This window comes from Hordeum vulgare, chromosome 2H (genome assembly GCF_904849725.1).
Source record: "Hordeum vulgare subsp. vulgare chromosome 2H, MorexV3_pseudomolecules_assembly, whole genome shotgun sequence".
NCBI lineage: Eukaryota > Viridiplantae > Streptophyta > Magnoliopsida > Poales > Poaceae > Hordeum > Hordeum vulgare.
In genome coordinates, this window is record NC_058519.1 from 644307998 (window position 1) to 644330600 (window position 22603).

At 43.4% G+C, this 22603-nt stretch overlaps 2 protein-coding genes across 2 annotated transcripts; one reads left to right on the plus strand and one right to left on the minus strand.

Annotated features, from left to right (window-relative positions):
* Positions 1-15875: 15875 nt before the first annotated feature.
* LOC123428298 (regulatory protein RecX) lies at positions 15876-17943 on the plus strand. The gene is made up of 6 exons (XM_045112495.1): positions 15876-16062; positions 16139-16224; positions 16324-16459; positions 16988-17080; positions 17232-17319; positions 17526-17943. Exons 1-6 carry the CDS (start codon positions 15962-15964, stop codon positions 17802-17804), a joined length of 783 nt encoding a protein of 260 aa, XP_044968430.1. The 5' UTR covers positions 15876-15961; the 3' UTR covers positions 17805-17943.
* An 899-nt stretch (positions 17944-18842) lies between these two features.
* On the minus strand, positions 18843-22570 carry LOC123428299 (plant cysteine oxidase 3). Its single transcript, XM_045112496.1, has 6 exons — positions 22384-22570; positions 22092-22255; positions 21393-21540; positions 20805-21005; positions 19304-19419; positions 18843-19203 (listed from the first exon to the last, which is right to left on the minus strand). The coding sequence occupies exons 1-6, from the start codon at positions 22505-22507 to the stop codon at positions 19189-19191; spliced, it is 768 nt and encodes a 255-aa protein (XP_044968431.1). The 5' UTR covers positions 22508-22570; the 3' UTR covers positions 18843-19188.
* Positions 22571-22603: the final 33 nt, after the last annotated feature.

Here is a 22603-nt window from a genome sequence, read left to right on the forward strand (position 1 = left end):
TGAAACAGGCTGCTAAACATCCCTTATGTACTCCTGTGGAGTTATGACATTGATGATATTGGTCTCAACATTTATGGGAGTACCAGAGATGTAATGCTTGATTCTTTGCCCATTTACCACTCTAGGAAAATTTCCTTCCGTGTTATTGATTTTGATGGCACCGGAACGATATACTTCCTCGATAACATAAGGACCTTCCCATTTAGAGAGAAGCTTGCCTGCAAAGAATCTCAAACGAGAATTGTATAGCAAGACATAATCACCTACATTGAACTCTCGTTTCTGTATTCGTTTGTCGTGCCATCTCTTAAACTTTTCCTTGAACAACTTGGCATTCTCATATGCTTGGGCCCTCCATTCGTCTAACGAGCTGATATCAAACAACCGCTTCTCACCGGCAAGTTTGAAATCCAAGTTGAGCTCTTTGATTGCCCAATAAGCTTTGTGTTCCAGCTCAAGAGGTAAATGACAGGCCTTACCGTAAACCATTTTATACGGTGACATGCCCATGGGATTCTTATAAGCAGTCCTATAAGCCCATAGTGCATCATCAAGTTTGCTAGACCAATTCTTTCGAGATCTATGGACGGTCTTTTGTAGGATCAATTTGATCTCCCTAATACTCAACTCCACTTGACCACTAAACTGAGGATGATAAGGAGATGCAACTCTGTGGTTGACATCATACTTAGCGAGCATCTTACGGAAAACACCATGAATGAAGTGTGAACCGCCATCAGTCATCAAATATCTAGGGACTCCAAATCTTGGGAATATGACTTCTTTAAGCATCTTAATAGAGGTGTGGTGATCAGTATTTTTAGTGCGGATAGCTTCTACCCACTTAGTAACGTAATCCACAACAACTAAGATGTGAGTGTACCCATTGGAACTCGGGAAGGGTCCCATATAATCAAAGCCCCAGACATCAGATGGTTCAATGACAAGTGAATAGTTCATAGGCATTTCCTGACGCTTACTGATGTTCCCTATTCTTTGGCATTCATCACAAGACAAGACAAACTTATGGGCATCCTTGAAGAGAGTGGGCCAATAGAAACCTGATTGCAATACCTTGTGGGCAGTTCTATCTCCAGCGTGGTGTCCTCCGTAGGCTTCGGAATGACACTTCTACAAGATATGTACCTGTTCATGTTCAGGTACACAACGTCTAATAACACCATCTACTCCTTCCTTATAAAGGTGAGGATCATCCCAAAAGTAGTGTCTCAAATCAAAGAAGAATTTCTTCTTTTGCTGATAGGTGAAACTGGGTGGTATGTATTTGGCTACGATATAATTTGCATAATTGGCATACCACGGTGCACTATGTGAAGTGCGGATGACATTTAGTTGCTCATCAGGAAAGCTGTCATCAATAGGTAGTGGGTCATCAAGGACATTCTCTAGCCTAGACAAGTTATCTGCTACGGGGTTATCAGCACCCTTTCGGTCAACAACATGCAAATCAAATTCCTGTAGCAGGACAATCCATTTGATCAGTCTAGGCTTAGCGTCCTTCTTCTCCATGAGGTACTTAATAGCAGTATGATCAGAGTGAATAGTGACTTTGGAGTCAACTATATAAGATCTGAACTTTTCACATGCAAACACGACTGCTAAAAATTCCTTCTCCGTAGTGGCATAGTTTCTTTGGGCACTGTCTAGAGTTTTACTAGCGTAGTGAATGCCATTCAACTTCTTGTCAACTCTTTGTCCTAGAACAGCACCAACAGTATAATCACTAGCATCGCACATGATTTCAAAGGGCAAGTTCCAGTCAGGTGGTTGAACAATAGGTGCGGTTATCAAAGCCTTCATAAGTATTTCGAAAGCTTTCTCACAATCCACATCAAAAACAAAAGGAACATCCTTCTGCAAGAGGTTGGTAAGAGGCCTAGAAATCTTAGAGAAGTCTTTAATGAACCTTCTATAGAAACCAGCATGACCTAGGAAACTTCGTATACCTCTGATATCTGTGGGGCAAGGCATTTTCTCAATTGCATCAACCTTAGCCTTATCAATTTCAATGCCTCTTTCAGAATTTTTGTGTCCTAAGACGATGCCTTCATTAACCATAAAGTGGCACTTCTCCCAATTCAAGACGAGGTTGGTATCTTCGCATCTCTGTAAGACTCGATCAAGGTTGCTGAGGCAATCATCAAAGGAAGACCCGTAAACGGAGAAGTCATCCATGAAAACCTCGACAATCTTTTCACAAAAGTCAGAGAATATAGCCATCATACATCTTTGAAAAGTGGCAGGTGCATTGCATAAGCCAAAAGGCATACGTCTATAAGCAAAGGTACTAAAGGGGCAGGTGAAAGTGGTTTTCTCCTGGTCAGATTGTGCAACAGGTATTTGCGAGAAACCCGAATAACCGTCTAGAAAGCAGAAGTGTGTGTGTTTTGATAGCCTTTCTAGCATTTGGTCGATAAACGACAAAGGATAATGATCTTTCCTGGTTGCCTTGTTCAGTTTCTGAAAGTCTACCACAATCCTATAGCCAGTAATAATCCTTTGTGGGATTAGTTCATCCTTATCATTAGGAACGACGGTGATACCTCCCTTCTTAGGTACGCAATGTACTGGACTTACCCAATCACTATGAGCAACAGGATAAATGATTCCTGCTTCCAAAAGCTTTAATATTTCTTTTCTAACGACCTCTTTCATCTTAGGATTCAATCTCCTTTGATGATCAGCAACTGGTTTGAAGTCATGATCAGTTTTAATCTTGTGCTGACATAGAGTGGGACTAATACCCTTAAGATCATCAAGAGTATATCCAATAGCAGCACGGTGCTTCCTCAGAGTTTTTAGTAACTTCTTCTCTTCGTGCTTTGAGAGGAGAGCACTAATAATGACAGGATATATCTCCTTCTCATCAAGATAGGCATACTTAAGAGTATCAGGCAACTGTTTAAGCTCGAACACAGGATCACCCTTTGGTGGGGGAGGATCCCCAAGCAGTTCAACAGGAAGATTATTCTTGAGAATAGGATATTGTTCTAAAACAATTTTATCTATCTCATCTCTCTCCTCCATATGCATATCATTTTCATGCTCAAGCAGATATTGCTCTAAAGGATCCGTAGGAGGTACGGCAATAGAGGCAAGAGCAATGATTTCATCTCTACCAGACGACTCTCTTTCATGGGGTTGTTTTCCAAACTTGGAGAAGTTAAATTCATGAGACACACCCTCGAAACTAACAGTGACGGTCTGCTTAGTGCAATCAATGTGAGCATTGACAGTGTTGAGAAAGGGTCTACCAAATATGATGGGACAAAACCTATCTTGTGCAGTACCAAGGACGAGGAAATCAGTAGGATACTTCGTCTTACCACACAGGACTTCTACGTCTCTCACAATTCCGAGAGGGCAGATAGTGTCTCTATTAGCTAGCGTAATAGTGACATCAATGGGTTCTAACTCAGCAGGTGCAATCTCATCTTTGATTTCATCATATAGAGAACGGGGTATTGCACTAACACTAGCTCCCATATCACATAAACCATGGTAACAGTGATCTCCTATCTTGACAGAAACAACGGGTAGGCCAACTACAGGTCCGTATTTGTCTTTCGCGTGAGGTTTAGCAATTCTAGCGGAGTCCTCACAGAATTTGATAACATGCCCATCTATGTCTTCAGCTAAGAGATCTTTGATAATAGCAACACTAGGTTCAACTCTAATCTCCTCAGGGGGTGCAAGTGGTCTAATGTAACCCCTACGTATCACAGTTGGAGCTTTAGAATAATCCTTTATCCTAGCAGGGTATGGTGGTTTCTCAGTGTAAGCACAAGGAACAACAGGATCACTAAAAGCAATGACTTTCTCCTCAACTAGATTGGTTTTGGCTATGTTGCTTTCTACACGAGGATGATATTTAAACCACTTCTCTTTGGGAAGATCAACATGAGCAGCAAAAGATTCACATAGAGAAGCTACTATCTCAGAGTCAAGTCCATACTTAGCGCTAAAATCTCTAAAAGTGTTTGTCTCAACAAAAGATTTAATGCAATCAAACTGGAAATTCATACCTGACTCCTTACCTTCCTCCAGCTCCCAATCTTCAGAGTTGCGCTTGATTCTTTCCAATAAATTCCACTTGTGATCAATATCCTTCTTCATAAAAAAAATCGGTACAAGAAGTGTCAAGCATGGTACGATCTTCATGAGAAAGCCGAGCATAAAAGTTTTGAGTGATGATTTCTCTCGAGAGCTCGTGATTGGGGCATGAATATAGCATTGATTTAAGACTCCCCCAAGCTTGAGCTATGCTTTCCCTGTCACGAGGCCAAAAGTTATAAATAAAGTTCCGATCACGATGTACTAAATGCATAGGATAAAACTTTTGATGAAATTCCAATTTCAACCGATTGTAGCCCCATGATCCAGTATCATCACATAGCCTCCCATGTCAACGCCTTATCTTTCAAAGATAAAGGAAATAATTTCTTCTTTACCTCATCCTCGGCAGTTTCTCAAGCATACCCGAAGGAATTTCATAAAATATATTTTCAGTAGGTACCTCAGGTTGAGGAACAACTCCTCGTGCTTCCGTTCGTGGTGAAGATACCCCGAACAAACTCCTCAAAGGAACAGTTTCCATAGTGACAAGTGACAATAAATTTCAGCACAGTAAATAGATGTTTCCTTACCAAAGGCGGTTCACTCCCCGACAACGGCGCCAGAAAAGAGTCTTGATGACCCACAAGTATAGGGGATCAATCGTAGTCCTTTCGATAAGTAAGAGTGTCGAACCCAACGAGGAGCAGAAGGCTCTGATAAACGGATTTCAGCAAGGTAATAACTGCAAGCACTGAAAGTAGCGGTAACAAGTGATGGTGTAGCGAGGTGAAACGTCGCAAGCAAAAAGTAACAAGTAACAAGTAGTAGCAACGGTGCAGCAAGTGGCCCAATCCCTTTTGTAGCAAGGGACAAGCCTGAACAAAGTCTTATAGGAGGGAAAACGCTCCCGAGGACACACGGGAATTTCTGTCATGCTAGTTTCATCATGTTCATATGATTCACGTTCGTTACTTTGACGGTTTGATATGTGGGTGGACCAGCGCTTGGGTACTGCCCTTACTTGGACAAGCATCCCACTTATGATTAACCTCTCTCGCAAGCATCCGCAACTACAAAAGAAGAATTAAGACAAAGTCTAACCATAGCATTAAACTAGTGGATCCAAATCAGCCCCTCACGAAGCAACACATAGACTCGGGTTTAAGCTTCTGTCACTCCAGCAACCCATCATCTACTTACTACTCCCCAATGCCTTCCTTTAGGCCCAAATATGGTGAAGTGTTATGTAGTCGATGTTCACATAACACCACTAGAGAAAAAGACAACATACATCATATCAAAATACCGAACGAATATCAAATTCACATGACTATTATCAGCATGACTTATCCCATGTCCTCAGGAACAAAAGTAACTACTCAGAAAGCATAATCATAATCATGATCAGAGGTGTAATGAATAGCATCAAGGATCTGAACATAAACTCTTCCACCAAGTAATCCAACTAGCATCAACTACAAAGAGTAATCAACACTACTAGCAACCTTACAAGTACCAATCGGAGTCGTGAGACGGAGATTGATTACAAGAGATGAACTAGGGATTGGAGAGGAGATGGTGCTGATGAAGATGTTGATGAAGATGCCTCCCCTCCGACGAGAGGAGTGTTGGTGATGACGATGGTGACGATCTCCCCCTCCGGAAGGGAAGTTTCCCCGACAGGATCGTCCTGCCGGAGCTCTAGATTGGATCTGCTCAAGTTCCGCCTCGTGGCGGCGAAGAAACCACGAAAAAGCTCCCGAATGATTTTTTCTGGAACGAAACCCTTCATATAGAAAAAGAGGGGGGCTAGTGGGCCGTCAAGGAGCCCACAAGCTTGCCCTCCGCCACCAGGGGGTAGGGGGCGGTGGCAGGGCTTGTGGCGCCCTGGTGGCCCCCCTCTGGTACTTCTTTCACCCAATATTTTTTATATAATCTCAAAAAAATCCACGTAACTTTTCATGGCATTTGGAGATGTGCAGAATAGTGGACTAGGATTTTCTCCTTTTCCAGTCCAGAATTCCAGCTGCCTGAATTCTCCCTCTTCAAATAAACCTTGCAAAATAAGAGAGAAAATGCATAAAAATGGTACCACAAAGTAATATAACAGCCCATAAAGCAATAAATATCAACATGAAAGCATGATGCAAAATGGACGTATCATCCTCCTCCTCCGATTGGGAGGTGGAGGCGCTAGGGAGGAGTCCTCCTTCAATACGGACTCCCTTCCCTCCTCACACTTTGGCGCATAGGCCCATAGGGGCTGGACGCCCAGCCCACCAGGGACTAGTGCGCCACCTCTTGGGCCTATATTCCCTCCCCCCGGGGTGGGTTGCCCCTTCCGGTGAACCCCCGGAACCCATTCGTCACTCGCAGTACTTTACCGATAGTGCCTCAAACCTTCCTGGAACCCGTATACCTCTCTCCTATATATCAATCTTCGTCTATGGGCCATCTCGGAGCTCCTCGTGACGTCCGGGATCTCATCCGGGACTCCGAACAACCTTCGGTCACCAACATTCATAACTCAACTATACTGAAATGTCACTGAACCTTAAGTGTGCAGACCGTGCGGGTTCGAGAACTATGCAGACATGACCTGAGACACTCTCTGGTCACTAACCAATAGCAGGACATGGATGCCCATATTAGCTCCTACATATTCTATGAATATCTTTATCGGTTGAACCACGATGTCAAGGATTCAATCAATCCCGTATACTGTTCCCTTTGTGCATCGGTATGTTACTTGCCCGAGATTTGATCGTCGGTATCTCCATACCTAGTTCAATCTCATTACCGGCAAGTCTCTTTGCTAATTCTGTAATACAAGATCACGTGACTAACTCCTTAGTCGCATTGCTTGCAAGCTTATTATGATGTTGTATTACCGAGTGGGCCCTAGAGATACCCCTCCGTCATACGGAGTGACAAATCCAAGTCTCGATTCATGACAACCCAACAGACACCTTCAGAGATACCTGTAGAGCACCTTTGTAGTCACCCAATTACGTTGTGATGTTTGATACACACAAGGCACTCCTACGGTTTCCGAGAGTTGCATGATCTCATGGTCATAGAAACAGATACTTGACATGCAGAAAATAGTAGCAATAAACTCACACGATCACATGCTACGTTCATAGTTTGGGTCTTGTCCATCACATTATTCTCCTAATGATGTGATCCGGTTATCAAATGACAACTCATGTCTATGGTCAGGAAACCTTGACCATCTTTGATCAACAAGCTAGTCCTTAGAGGCTCACTAGGGGCAGTGTGTTGTCTATGTATCCACACATGTATTTGAGTTTCCAATCAATACAATTATAGCATGGATAATAAACGATTGTCATGAACAAGGAAATATAATAATAACTAATTTTTTATTGCCTCTAGGGCATATTTCCAACACCTCCAAGCTGCGGCCTCGCGCGCAGCTTGTTCATGGTGCCACGGTCGACCGTGCTGGGTGTCGTCGCGCCGCTGCCCGCCGTCAAGCCACGCCCCCCGTCAAGTAATCGAATGCGGCGAACGCGACGGCGGAGACGACATCTCAAAAGAAGGGGTCAACGAACGGCGCCGTCACTAGTAAGCGACTGAATAAGAAACTTGCAAGGCGTCCGACCGTGGCTTCGCCGACTGAAGAAGCGCCGGAGATCTCGCAATTTGTTGCCTCGGTGTCCGCCGCGGACAAGGTGCTTGATGAAGTGCACACAAGGTATGATTTCGCCCTTTTTATTGTAGTTATTTTACATAACAATGGATAGCTTTGTTTTATTCTACATGCTTTGTAGTTTCGATAATGAGACATATATGTCAACTATAGGTGTCAGCTCGAACAATTCTCATTAGTCTCAAACCAATGAAGTGCATGGAGATGATGAGATGGATGAGGATGGTGAGGGTATCGTCGAGGCATCGAAAGGAAGAGCAGGAAACTACACCGCCGACGAAGATATCTTGCTATGCAATGCATGGTTGGTTGGTTGTGTCTATGGATGCAACCGTTGGAGGGGACCAAAGTAGAGATACTTATTGGTACCAGATGAAGGAGTACTTTGATGATCGAAACAAGAATGAGATTGAGCGAACCAATAGATCTCTTCGCTCCCGGTGGTCGACAATCAACAAAGATTGTCAAATGTGGGCAGCGGCAATGAAGTCGGTTGACATGATGAACCCAAGTGGCACTAATGATAGAGTTAGGGCAAGTGACATTTCTTTATGTTCCATGTTCATGATTCTTCTTTGTGTTTCAAATGCTAACGTTTTCTCTTGTTTGTAGCTCAATATTCCACAAAACTTATTTCGAGGAGAAGAGAAGAAGACCAAGAAAGGGAGAGAATTTGTGTTGCCCCATTGCTACGAAGTGTTGAAGGATGTAGAGAAGTGGAAGGCCAGCGATGACCAAGAGGAGAGCAAGAAAAGCAAGGAAACTATTGATTTGGATGATGAGGTGGAGGCATCAAGTTATGATGGCAAGAGGAGACCTACACCAAACTCGGTTGCCTACTCCAAGCCAAAAAAGACCAAATGGAAGTAAGAAAGAAGCAAAACAAAAAAAGAAGAGGAGAGGAGATGATGAGCTAACGAATGCCATGGATGCTCTTTTAGCGGGAAGAAAGGAAGCAACCGAGGTGCGTAGGATGGCAATGAGCCAAGAAGTGATGGACGAGGAGGAGGTTGGTGGCCGAGGAGAGGAGGATGTCGACCGAGGAGAGGAAGGTGGCCTTGAAGGAGAAGAAATTGCCCATGGAGGAGCGGGCTAAATTATTGGAATGGGATAAACACTTGTTCTTCATGGACACATCTACCTTCGATGATAGGCAAAAGGAGTTCATCAAACTTCCCCGCGATGAAGTCTTGGCCCAAAAAAGATCCATGGCATGGGAGGCTTCGGAGGCATGGGAGCTACCATGGGAGGATTAGGAGGCATGGGTGGCTTCGGAGGCATGGGACCTACCATGGGAGGCATGGGTGGCTTCGGAGCAACCATGGAAGGCATGAGAGCATCTACGAGATGCATTGGTGGCTTCGGAGCTACCATGGGAGGCATGGGAGCATCTGCGGGAGGCATGTGTGGCTTCGGTGCTACCATGGGAGGCATGAGTTTTGGTTCTCTCATGGGAGGCATGGGAGATCCTCCGTGTGACATGAGTGCACGCATGGCCTCCGATATGCCGGACATAGCTTCGCATGATGCCGTTGGAGATGGTCTCATGGATAGACGCATGACTCACAACGAGGACGATGAATCATCTTCGTCCTCGGGCAAAGACTCGGACGAAGAAGAGGAGGAAGAAAATGAGGCATGATTGTTCATATGCCATTTGTTTGTGTGTGAACTTTCTATTTGCCACGATCTTTGTTGGATGATTTTAAACTATGTCATGCAATTCAACTATGCTATATTGCTCGAATGCAAAAAAAATTACGTTTGAAATATTGCATAGCATGATTGGCTGCTCGCGCGCATTGTCAGACAGGCGTGTGCGCGCGTACGCTGCATTTTACAACCTGTTAGAGCGGTAGCAGCAACACCCCATTTTGCGGCGCCTGCTCGAGCGGGCGCCTTGTCGCGTGCTAAAAAAGGGCATTTCAACGCTGCAAAAAATTTTAACGCGCTTGTTGGAGTTGCTCTTATGCACAGAAGTTCCATATGAGAGCTAGTTCTAAATACGGCTTGGTATATTTGGTGGGAGAAAAGGCAAGCAACACATAGAGAGGACGTCCAGCCGATGAAACGATCTTTGATGTTAACCAGTGTTTTATCGCTTAATTATATCAAAAGCATAAAAATGGCTCAAAGGCCTCGAGTAGGATGGCACAAACCCCCTTGAAGGTGTTTACATTGTTAGATAAAACGAGATCAACGAGACACGAGAAACACGGATTTTTACGTGGAAACCCTTGCGGGAGAAACCACGGACACACAAAGGCGCAATCACTATGAGGAGGAGTATTACAAGCACGAGACGACATGCCGTCTTTAGGTGCGACTACATGGAGTATATATGAGGGGCAATACATGAGAGTCCTTGGAGGACAAGTAAACGAGTTGTACTCGTACGCGTCGGTACCAACGCAAAGGCCCACACCGTTTGTACTACGTCTAGTCCAATACGGTAGAATTTGGATCACAATTTAACAATCTCCACCTTGAGCCAAATTCCCTCCAGTAGTCCAAGAAAGTGAATAACTCCATCCAAATCAGCTTAAACACCTTGTGCGTCAAAGTCCATAGGACTAGTGAGAAATACCAACTAAGCCTGAGCAAAGCTCAAACTTATTGGTAGGAACTGGCTTTGTCATCATATCAGCTGGATTATCATGAGTACTTATCTTGCATAATTTCAAATCACCTTTAGCAACAACATCTCGAACATAGTGAAATCTGACATCAATGTGTTTTGTTCTCTCATGATACATTGAATTCTTTGTAAGATATATAACACTTTGACTGTCAGAAAATATGGTAGGGCAAGATGAATCTCCACAAAGCTCAGTGTACAAACCTCTCAACCAGATAGCTTCTTTGCATGCCTTAGAAATAGCCATATACTCGGCATCAGTAGTGGAACAAGCCATAATAGACTGCAAGGTTGCTCTCCAACTCACAGCACAACCACCAATGGTGAAAACATAACCTGTGAGTGATCTTCTCTTATCCAAATCACCAGCAAAATCAGAATCAACAAAACCAACAAGTCCATCTCCAGTTTTCCCAAACTGTAAATAAGCATTAGAAGTACCTCGCAGGTATCTGAAAATCCACTGAACTGCATTCCAATGCTCTTTTCCAGGATTAGCCATGTATCTACTAACAACACTCAGTGCATAAGATAAATCCGTACGAGAACAAACCATGGCATACATAAGTGAACCAACTGCACTCGAATAGGGAACTCTAGACATGTACTCAATATCTGCATCTGACTCAGGACATAAGGCTGATGATAATTTGAAGTGTGCAGCTAACGGAGTACTTACTGGCTTGGCATTATGCATATTAAAACGACGAAGAACTTTATCAATATATCCCTTCTGACTGAGATATAATTTTCCAGACGGTCTATCTCTGGATATTTCCATGCCAAGTATTTTCTTTGCTGCACCCAAATCCTTCATCTCAAATTCATTACTCGATTGCTTCTTTAGTTCATCAATCTCTGACATGCTCTTTGCAGCAATTAACATATCATCAACATAAAGGAGCAAATAAATAGTTGAACCATTGACAGTTTTCAAATAAACATAGCTATCATAATTAGACTGATTGAAACCTTGAGAGAGCATAAAGGTGTCAAATCTCTTGTACCACTGTCGAGGGGATTGCTTCAATCCATAAAGAGATTTCTTTAATTTACAGACAAGCTTTTCTTTTCCAGGAATAACAAAACCTTCTGGTTGTTCCATATAAATATCCTCTTCTAATTCTACATGTAAGAATGCAGTTTTAACATCCAATTGTTCAAGCTCAAAATCATTCATGGCAACAATACTAAGTAAAGTGAGAATAGAGCTATGCTTCACAACAGGAGAAAAGACTTCGTTATAGTCAATACCTGGAATTTGGCTATAACCTTTAGCAACCAACCTTGCTTTATATCTTGCCTCATCATTAGGAGAAACACCTTCCTTTATTTTGAAAACCCACTTGCAACGAATAGGTTTCTTATCTCTAGGTAATCTTACTAAATCCCAAGTGCCATTCTTTTCAAGTGATTCCATCTCATCATGCATAGCAGTCATCCACTTATTACTATCACCAGAAATAATAGCCTCGAAATATGAAGAAGGCTCAGCATTACCTTCAATTTCTTCTGCAACAGATAAAGCAAAAGAAACAATATTGCACTCCTCAATTAACCTTTCAGGTGCATTAATACCCCGCCTAACTCTGTCACGTGCGAGATTCCAACTGGGTGGAACAATAGGCTGATTTGGAGTGACATGTTCATCATCAAAGACGGGTTCATCATATGCATCAATATTTTCCTTATCAGAAGTATCACCTGAATCGATAACATGCTCCACCTGAACAGTAGGCCGTTGATCACTCTCAATTGGAACATTAGTAGATGCAACATCATGTAACATAGCAGATTCATTAAAGATAATGTTCCTGCTAATAACAATCTTTTGTGTTTCAGGATTCCATAATTTAAAACCTTTAACACCAGATTTATAACCAAGAAAGATGCACTTAACAGCCCTTGGCTCCAATTTTCCATTATCAACATGAGCATAAGCAGTGCAACCAAAAACTCTCAACTGTGAATAATCAGCAGGTGAACCAGATCATACCTCAATTGGAGTTTTCTTATTAAGAGGAATAGATGGTGAACGGTTGATGAGATAACAAGCAGTGGAAGCGGCCTCAGCCCAAAAACGCCTATGCAAACCTGCATTGGACAACATGCAACGGGCTCTGGAAATAATGGTCCTGTTCATACGCTCAGCAACACCGTTTTGTTGAGGAGTATAAGGAACGGTGTGGTGTCTGACAATGTCTTTAGACTTGCAATAATTCCCAAATTGCTTAGAACATAATTCCATACCATTATCAGTGCGAAGTATTTTTACCTTCTTTTCAGTTTGTCTCTCAATCATAATCTTCCACTCCTTAAAAGCTGAGGAAGCTTGCCATTTATGCTTCAAGAAATAAGGCCAAACCTTTCTCGAATAATCATCAATAATAGTCAACATATAACGAGCACCACCTAATGACCTTTTGCGAGATGGTCCCCATAAATCAGAATGCACATAATCAAAAATGCCTTCAGTTGTATGAGTCGAAGTGTTGAACTTCACCCTCTTGTGCTTGCCGAAGATACAATGCTCACAAAATTTCAATTTACCAGTTTGGTATCCTTTAAGAAGTCCTCTCTTATTTAACTCTGCCAAACCAAGTTCACTCATATGTCCAAGACGCATATGCCAAAGGTTAGAAGCATCAAAATCAAAATTCTTTGAAATAACTGGAGTAGCGATACCCGAAACTGTAGAACCTCGAAGGTAACAAAGACCATTGGTCGAACTTAAGTTACCTTTCATCACAATGAGAGAACCTTTGGTGACCTTCAAAACGCTATCTCCACCTGAATACTTGTACCCTTTTGCATCAAGGGCACTCAGAGAGATAAGATTTCTCTTCATCTTCGGAATATACCGAACATCTGTCAAAGTTCTGATTGTGCCATCAAACATCTTGATTCGAATGGAACCAATGCCTTCAATCTTGCATGGTGAATTATCAAAACCCAAAACGGAACCAGCAGCAGTAGTAGAATCAAAAGTAGTAAACCAATCTCTATGCGGGCACATATGAAAAGTACACGCAGTGTCAAGTACCCACTCATCATTGGTCTCAGCACATCCAGCAATAACAACAAGAGCATCATCGGAACTTTCATCACGAGCAACATTAGCAGAATTTTCACCTTGTTTGTTACCTTTCGGTTTATACGTACCATTCCTATTTTCCTTGTTCTGCAACTTGAAACATTCTAAGATGTCATGCCCGTCTCTCTTGCAATACCTGCAACATTGCTTCTTGTCTTTGGATTGCGACCGGTCCCTCTGGCCGTTCTTACTTTTGCCATGGTTTCCATTATGTGAGTTCTTCTCCTTTGTCCTGCCACGAACAGATAATCCCTCGGCTTGGGATGAACTTGAACCATCATGAGGCACCATTAATTTCATCTTCTCCTTAGAGTTCAAAGCTTCATAAACTTCATTAAGCGTGAGAGTATCACGACTGTATAATATGGTGTCTCGAAAATTGGTATAAGAACTTGGCAGCGAACAAAGTAACATTAAAGCAGTATCTTCTTGATCATACGTAACCTCCATTGCAGCTAGATCGGATATGATCTCTTTAAATTCTAAAATATGATTCAAAACGTTACCTCCCTCGGGTAACCTGTGCATGAATAATTTTTGCTTCAGATGCATCTTGCTGGTGAGATCTTTAGTCATGCAAATCCCTTCCAGCTTTAACCATAGAGCGGCGGCAGTTTTCTCGCTCAAAACTTCCTGCAAAATATTATTATGCAAATGGAGTTGAATTTGTAACAAAGCCTTACAATCCCTTCTTTTCTCCTCAGCAGTCCAATCCTCAATTCAATTCTTTCCAAAACTATCCAGTGCATCATCATAGTCGGCCTGCGCCAACAACGCCCGCATCTTGACTTGCCAAAGCGTAAACCTTGTGTCACGATCCAGCAGCGGAAGATCGTACTTCATGAAAGCCATGAGTCGATAAATCTGTGTACACAAAGTAGTACAAGCCGGTAGAAAAATTCTTGACAGAATTAATATGCCGATCAAAGAATTATTGAAAAAATAGCACCCGATAGTATTGGGCAGTGGATGTAGCAATTGGGATGACAAAGTCAAACTAATAACCAGGCTTGGCCTTCACGTGTGTATGAGAGAGAGATTAGATCTCGATTCCTTGTCACCTGGTAGCTACGAAGTGGTGGCTGATCAATCGTGTAGTAACAGTGGAACAACCACGGTCCTCGGAACTTGAAGCAACCAACAGCGGCAGCACTCGGCGACTTGCAGCCTGTAGCGGCAACGGCGGATTTATACGGCCTGTGCGTACACAACGGAACTCCGCGACAACTCCTGTACACAGCAATCGCGGCAGCGGCTCGGATTTAACAGCGACCAACTGCAGCGATTTAATCTCTATCGGACTCGGCTTCTCACAGCAACGACGCAGCAGAGGAAAAAACGATCTCGCTTCGGATCGCAAATCGCCAGGTCGCGTCGGCGGCGGCGCACAGCACGCCAAACCCTAACTCTCGCCTCGGACGAATCTCGTATTGTAGAACCTCAGCTCTGTATACCACTTGTTAGATAAAATGAGGTCAATGAGACACGAGAAACACGGATTTTTACGTGGAAACCCTTACGAAAGAAAACCACGGACGCACAAAGGCGCAATCACTATGAGGAGGAGTATTACAAGCACGAGACGACTGGCCATCTTTAGATGCGACTACATGAAATATATATGAGGGGCAATACATGAGAGTCCTTGGAGGACAAGTAAACGAGTTGTATTCGTACGCGTCGGTACCAACGCAAAGGCCCACACCGTTTGTATTACGTCTAGTCCAATACGGTAGAATTTGAATCACAATTTAACATACATGGTGAAGGTAGATGCTTATTTCAATCCTGAAACCCAAGTGACGGCTTGATGTTTTGTGGCCACTCTTCTTCATAACTGAAGAAGCAATAGATGTACTTATGACGGAAGCTACCGCGGCTCGAGATGACGTATGTTTTGCTCAACAAATGGGGCATTACATGGTTATTCTTCAGTCTGACAATAAACAGGTAATATCGACTCTTATTTCAGGAGAGTTTTCTGAGACTGCAAGTTCAGCAATTTTTTATGACTGCATACTGCATGCAAGTGCCTTTGACGATGTTTTTTATGAGTTATGCCCTAAGAAAGCAGGGCACATGAGATAGCTAGATCATTTTTATTTTATTCAGATTTTTGTACCTGGATCCATGAACTCCCTACTTTTCTTATACATGCGCTTATAATCGATGTAACATTATTTGATAAGGAATAAAAAGCCCTCTGGTTTGCTGGTAAAAAAAAGTTTGCTTTATTACATCCGAATAAAATGAACTACTCCGTACATAGGAAAATTTACCAAGGATCCAATTCCTACAAAAATTCCTGTCAAATTCCTTTGAATAAAAAATGAACCCTAAGTACTGACAGACCCGATGTCATCAAACACAAAAAAAAACTCTCAAAAACAAAGTACGGAAAGGAGGAAAAACACGGCCCCGAGGTTCAATCCTCGCTGACACAGCGCGGCTCCGTCAGGGCACCAGCCGCCGAAGGATGGCGGCGCTGGCCGCGAGCCGCCGCCTCCTCCTCCTCCTGCTCCGGCCGGAGCTGGACCCGTGCTTGCGCCCCCGCGCCCTTAACCCCTATTCCGGCCGGTAAGCCCTCTCCCTCGAACCTCCCCTCGCCTTTCGATTTGGCGTCACCCGGCCTCAGACGGTTTCTTGCTGCCAGGGCGAGGTGGGCCGGCGGCGTCCGGCGCGCGCCTGTGCTGGTGAGCTTCCGACGAGGTTTCTCCGACGAGGGGAGCGCGTACGCCGGTGAGAGCCGCAGCAGATGAGATTCCAAGTCTTGCTCGTCAGGCCGTGTGTATTAAAATGCAGACGTGTGACATTGCTTCTGGGTTCTTTGCCTGACAGCGAAGAACAATGCTCCGGACGAGCAGTTCCTGCAGCTCTCGTTAGAAGGCGGAGAAGGTGATGACGTGGTGCCCGGAATCAGCAAAAGTGTCGTGAAGGATGCGAAGAAGAGCGCCATCGAACTGCTTGCTGTCAGGTCAGGACTGATACACTGTTAGAATGTGCTCTGCTGTTACTGAATATATCCACCTCCGGCGATATTGGAGGAATATCTCTGAAAACCTTCATAGAAGCAATGTGCCATTGGCTGCATACCAATGTTTGCTAGGCGATGCTTGCCCATGAATTCGACGCAATAGGTCTCAGTGTGAACATTGTGAAGTTTGCATGTTCATCTCGCACACTGTGATAGTTGGAAACCTGAGGAGAACCAGTTGTAGAAAAATAAAAGCAGGATTTTGCTGCTTACAAGTGCAAAACCTTTACTTTTGGGAAATCATGGTTTATTTAGGATGGTCTGGAAGCCACAGCACCGCAAGATAACGTATGCTTATAGTAGGCTGCCTAATCTCTTCAACTTGCCAATTTGTTGAGCACCACACAGAGTCTAAAGGAAATTTTGTGCTTTGAATTGCAGTCACCATTATTCACTTGTACGGTTAGCACTTGTATACGGCTGTTGAAACTGGACACTGAAATACGCCTTTTTGTTTATCTTGAGCAGAGCATACAGCGTTTCTGAGCTCAGGAAGAAACTATGTGGTAAGAATTATTCTGTCCATACAGTCGATTCTGTGATTGCTGATTTCAAGTCAAGGTAAGAATCCCATTGAATATCCTGACATGAAAATGTGAATAAATACTCATGCATTGGATCATCGTCATAGTAGAATCATTAGTATATTATGCGGAATCGTTTTCACGATCATTATGCGGAATAAATTCTCATGCCTTCTTTGTCCCTGAAGGGGCCTGTTGAATGATGGTTATTATGCGGAATCATTTTCACGATCCCGGTGGCAGTCATCAACTTGGGGTCCAAGGCGTATAAAGCAGGTAGTGTTTTCTCTACCCTTCTCCCAAATGATACATTGGGTGCCATATTCGGATATTCCTGTTGTTTTTTCACTGAAGTCCTCTGTAATTAGTTGACATGTGTAGTTGTCGAAACACTTCCCTTTGACTTTGATTTTTGTGCTTACTTTCATGGAGATGTTGCAGTCATTCATCAAGTATCTCATCATTATTTTCCTACCAATCAGGCACTTCGCCAAAAAGGGGTGCCAGAGGCCGAAGTGGACCAGGCGACAAGGAGCGTGTTCCAGGACGACTGTGGTGACGAAGACCAGGCATCACATGGGTTCTCAGAAGCTTCCATGGATCATCTCTTCGCTCAGGCCTCCAAGCAGTGGCTGCGGGGAAGCAGCTTGCCCCTGGAGAAACGGCGTGCGCGCATGGTGAGATGGCTTCAGTACAGAGGCTTCAGCTGGGCCGTGACCAATTCCATTATCAGGAAGCTGGAGGCACAGCACCCTCCCTGACCTTAGCCTTCTGCTCTAAATTGTTTTCGCTGTAAGTTAGTGCGGTGTGGCAAGTATCTGCTGCTAGAAGCAGCCTCTGCCTGCTCAATCTGGTTCCTGATTAACATGATATATTGATATAATGACTTTCTTCTTCGTATTACTGTGGCATCCTAATTGGAGATTTGCTGGGAACACCTGATGCATGTGGAATCAGCGAATCGCGCATGAATGCAAGGTGGAATATAAGGGCATGTACAATGGTGCTATCTTAGGAGTGCCACGTAGGATAAATGATGAGGTGGAGGAGAGAGAACTCAAAAAAAAGGCTTTGCCTTCTCTTATTTGAAAGAAGATAAGAGGTGATCTCTTAGCACAATATGTCTCACCATGTTTTTAGGAATAGCTAATTATAGAAAATGAGACTAAAAGATAACCTATTGTAGGCTCTCTTTTTTGTCATCTCTAAATTACATGCAAGATTTAAGATAAGACTATCTTATCCACCATTGTACATGCCCTAAGAATGTCATTGTTCATGCATATTTATCGGTACTTTGATAGCAGTGGCTGGATGCCTGCATCATGTTCTCTCATGGCACCAATCATGTTTTCAGCTGATTTTTGCATGAATTTAAAAAAAAAAGAGGCAAAAGATTTGCCTCATCCATTAGATGAGAGAAGAATAGAGTTTTAAGGTTTTACAAGTGGTTCCAATGGCATGCTGATTACTCACGCAATACAATAATCCCTAGTTTCTTAGCCCCCGCAGTAACCCAAAGTTTAGGCTCATCAACAATAATTTTGAGGAGGATTGGTGGCGATGCGTTCTTGTGGCAAAACACGAGCATTTCTTTCATTCCATATTGTCCAAAAGATGAGCATGGTAAGGGAGGCCGTGGCTCACCTATTGGGGTTCCTCATGTCAGTTCTCTTATCCCAGGGAATCCTAGAGGTGCCAAGCAGTGGTGTCCAGGAGGTGGACGCCTGTCTCTCGCTCCATTTTGCAAAGAGGGCAAAGACCACAATTTGCCCATCCAAATTATGAATATGCCAGCATTCACCCCAAAAAAATCTGTGACTGTTTGTGCCATTCCAAAGTTCTTGCAGTTAACTCAGAATACAGTGTGCACCATGAACGGCAGAATCTACCACCAAACTTACACAGATATACTATGGGGCCGCAAAAACAGAATCGCAACAAGCTCAGGCCACGGAATGCAGATTCCTCCAACTAAACGGAGCATGAGAAAGTTCTAACTGTATATTCACTGTAGCCATTCATCTAGCATAACATCTAAATAGAAAAGTAACAGGTTACGGTACATTTACAACACTACATTGGAAGAACTGTATTGGTGCCTTGCTGCCTGGACACACTGACTGATGCTCCTCAGTTCGTCGGTTATGATAGGCGGTCCTGGAAAGCACAAACACATCAGGAATTGCATCCAAGCATCTTCTTTAGCAATGACCAAGGCCGATAAAGAGGAATATAGCAGGTTAAAGTTAGGGGATACCTGTACAGTTGGGCCAGAATACATTCCAGGGCGCATGTTAATGTTCACAGGTGAGTTTATGGCTTCAATCCAGGCATAATTATCTGGGCTATCAACTGTCTTTGCGCGTCCACTTGCTGCAGTTGGTGCACCACACGAATCATGAGAAAATAGAAGATGCAAGAGCAAACTGAAAATTAAGGGTATCCAGACAAGATGAAAAACCATCAACAGCTCTAGGATGTTAAGATACTACAATCGGATACTTTCTCAAATTGGGAATGAACAAACAGAACATAAAAGAATGTTGGTTGAAGTACCTAAATCACCAAACCTATGAGTTATGACACCTAACGGCAAAAACAACATGTTTTGGCAAATTATAGTCGATATACCTCAGCCTGCTGCCTATGCTAAATCTTGACCTACCACCAATCTGAGGCAATGGGGTCAGCATGCAGTCCCCTGTGTGGCAGGTATGTCACGCTTCGCATAAGCAGACCTAACCTAAACAAAAGTTGGCAATCTTGCTCACACCGAAGGGCAACGTATGGCCCTATAGATCTGTATGTCCTCCATGCCATGTGCATACCCATACCGAGGACCACTTCTGGAAATAGTAGGTTGTTGAATTTGCTAAAATGGATATATCCGGTCCTCCTCCTCTTAGGGTGTGCTATTTAAGAACAAAAGCAGAATCTAGAAACTATGAAAAAAAAAAGATTTTTGTTGAAAACCTTGATACAGTACACAACTTTCATGCCACAAAATTTCAAGATCAAATTCAATCTACAGCTCAAGAAACAAAGAAGACAAATCTGACTGTGAATAGTACACAACTCAATTTTGTAATGAACAGTATGTGTTTGGTACTATTCACGGTCTAATTTTTTTCTTTGTCTAAGAACTGGGTTTTCATATAAAAATTTGAGGCATGGTAGATGCATCTTGCATCAGCGTTACAAAAATAAAATCAAACTTTTTATAATCTTTTGGATATAGTTTTACATGTAGATGGCATGGAAGCACCATAAGAAGAGGAAACACTGGATATCTCCTTGGATCCTAAAGGAGCAAGGGCCATGTTTCAATGTCCAGGGTCATTTAAATGCTCCAAATACACATCACAATTCCATTAAAGAATCTGTACAGATGAGCCACCATACTGGTGTTTGCTACATCCAGTCTCTGATCCAAAGTGAAATCAACTGATCGGTTGCTGTCATCCTGTAACATCACTTCCATACATCATAACTATGCCTTCACTCCTAGAAAACCAAGAGTGATCTCACACCTACACTGGTACTTTCATGGGAAAGAGTGACCAAATCAATCAGTTGCATTGTTTCCCTAAACCAGGTTCCCGCCTTTTCATTAACAAGATTTACGAGGCAATTATCATTTCTAGGATGATAAAACTAAAAGGCACATTAACAAATAATATATGCTTCCAGGAATAAATCTCTCATGGATGCCATGAGAATAAACATGTGCTATAATGAAAAGGAGGAGTTTCACTTACAGAAGCTAGAAAACGGATAATCATTAAAATAGGTGCAAATTCGACCAGCGTCTTCAGCGTATGGTGGGGCAAGTACATCAAGAACAGCACAAGAGGCAACTGAAGTGAAGGTGTGTAGGTTCCCGCCACTTTGGGGATACAAAACGGTAGTTGGACATGGAGCAGTAAGAACATCATCTGCATGTAACTTGGCCAGTCTCACTGCATATGAGCAATAAACACATTAAATTATTTCAGGCTAGGAATACTCCTTTTGAAGATCTGACTTTGAAGTATGATGAACACGTGGAAACAACCACTCTAAAATGATTTCAACACTTGTAAGTCGTAACTAACATATGTCAGCCCGTCAAAACCCCGATCAAAAAGAAGTAACATATTCAGGTGACAAAATGCAGTAGTATTGGACCATTGGTACTAGGACGCATTCATTAGTGTGCAACTTGGAAAAGTGGAAACCAGGCAGGAGAATCATTATACTCTAAGAAATAAGGACCAAACACAGACTCTGCATGCAATATTTATAAATGATAAGAAATGAAATAAGAAAAAAATAATATTAAACTTGAAGTAGGGCATGAAAATAACCTTGTCGATTACTCGCTAAAACAGTAGGCTCTACCCAGTCATATGATTTCACATGCATCGAACCATACAGGATTTTGCTCAGTACAGTCATTCCTGGATGATCATGAAGAGGAATGACAGCTGAAGTTGGCAGGCAGAATATTCCAATCTGCAAAAACACATACAAAACACACACACAAAAAATGTTAAATGACCTATACGAGCTATAACTAGCAAGTGCCCTGTAGTATTGCTATACTGCTACTATAAGAGTTGTAATCAAGAAAAAATGAAAAATGTAAAAGAAACTACAATATGAAACTATAAGTTCGTTCAAAAGATAAGATAGTTTTTCAAAGCTGACGGCGGAGTCACAATGGTAAGCACGGCCAGTTATTACATAAGTTAATTGTAGGTTGCAAATCTCAACAGATAAATATGACATACACTACAGAGGAGCACCCAAGTGGATATCTAGTTTGATTATAACAAAGGGACAGTGGGGAGAAAATATTTCCCAGTGCGGAAAATATTTGGGATTGATCATCTAACCAACAGCATACTGCAAATCTAGAACAAGCATGATATCCTTTAACATGCGTTTGTTCATAAAGCAGCAGCAATGAGGTCACAATCCATGCCACACTCGTCGGAAATTGAATGGTTGCCAGTAATATATGGATCTATGTCACAAGTGATGCCAAGGCGATGGGAACTTACAGAGAAGGCGTCGCACTCGTAGACGTGCAGGTAGGTGATGGGCTGCGCCCACCTCGGCGCCCTAGCCGCGCCCTTGACGAAGGCCGACTCGAAGAACCCGTGCCCGCCGCCGCCGTCCCCGGGGCTGTCGTCCCTGAGCCCGACGTCCGCGGGGCTGATAGTGTCTGCACATATATATAACCGTGCACATTGAGGAGCATAGGAGGAGGCAGAGATATGGATGTACAGGGGACAGGGAGGGCGGTCATGGCTAGGCGGATGGAGAAGGGGGGAGAGGGGGGCCGGGGGTTACCCATGAGGGAGGATATGGCGCGGACGGCGCTGGCCGGCGGAGGGGCGGCGGAGGAGGGGGAGGGGAAGGTGCGCCTGCAGAGGTCGTAGAGCGCCTGCACCCGCGACGGCGCGCCCCACGCCATTGGGTCGGCGGGTGGCGCTTGGATTGGATGCGTCCGGCGGGGAGACGGCGGAGGGGGTCAGGTGGTTTCGGGGTGGGGCGATAACGAGCGGGTTTT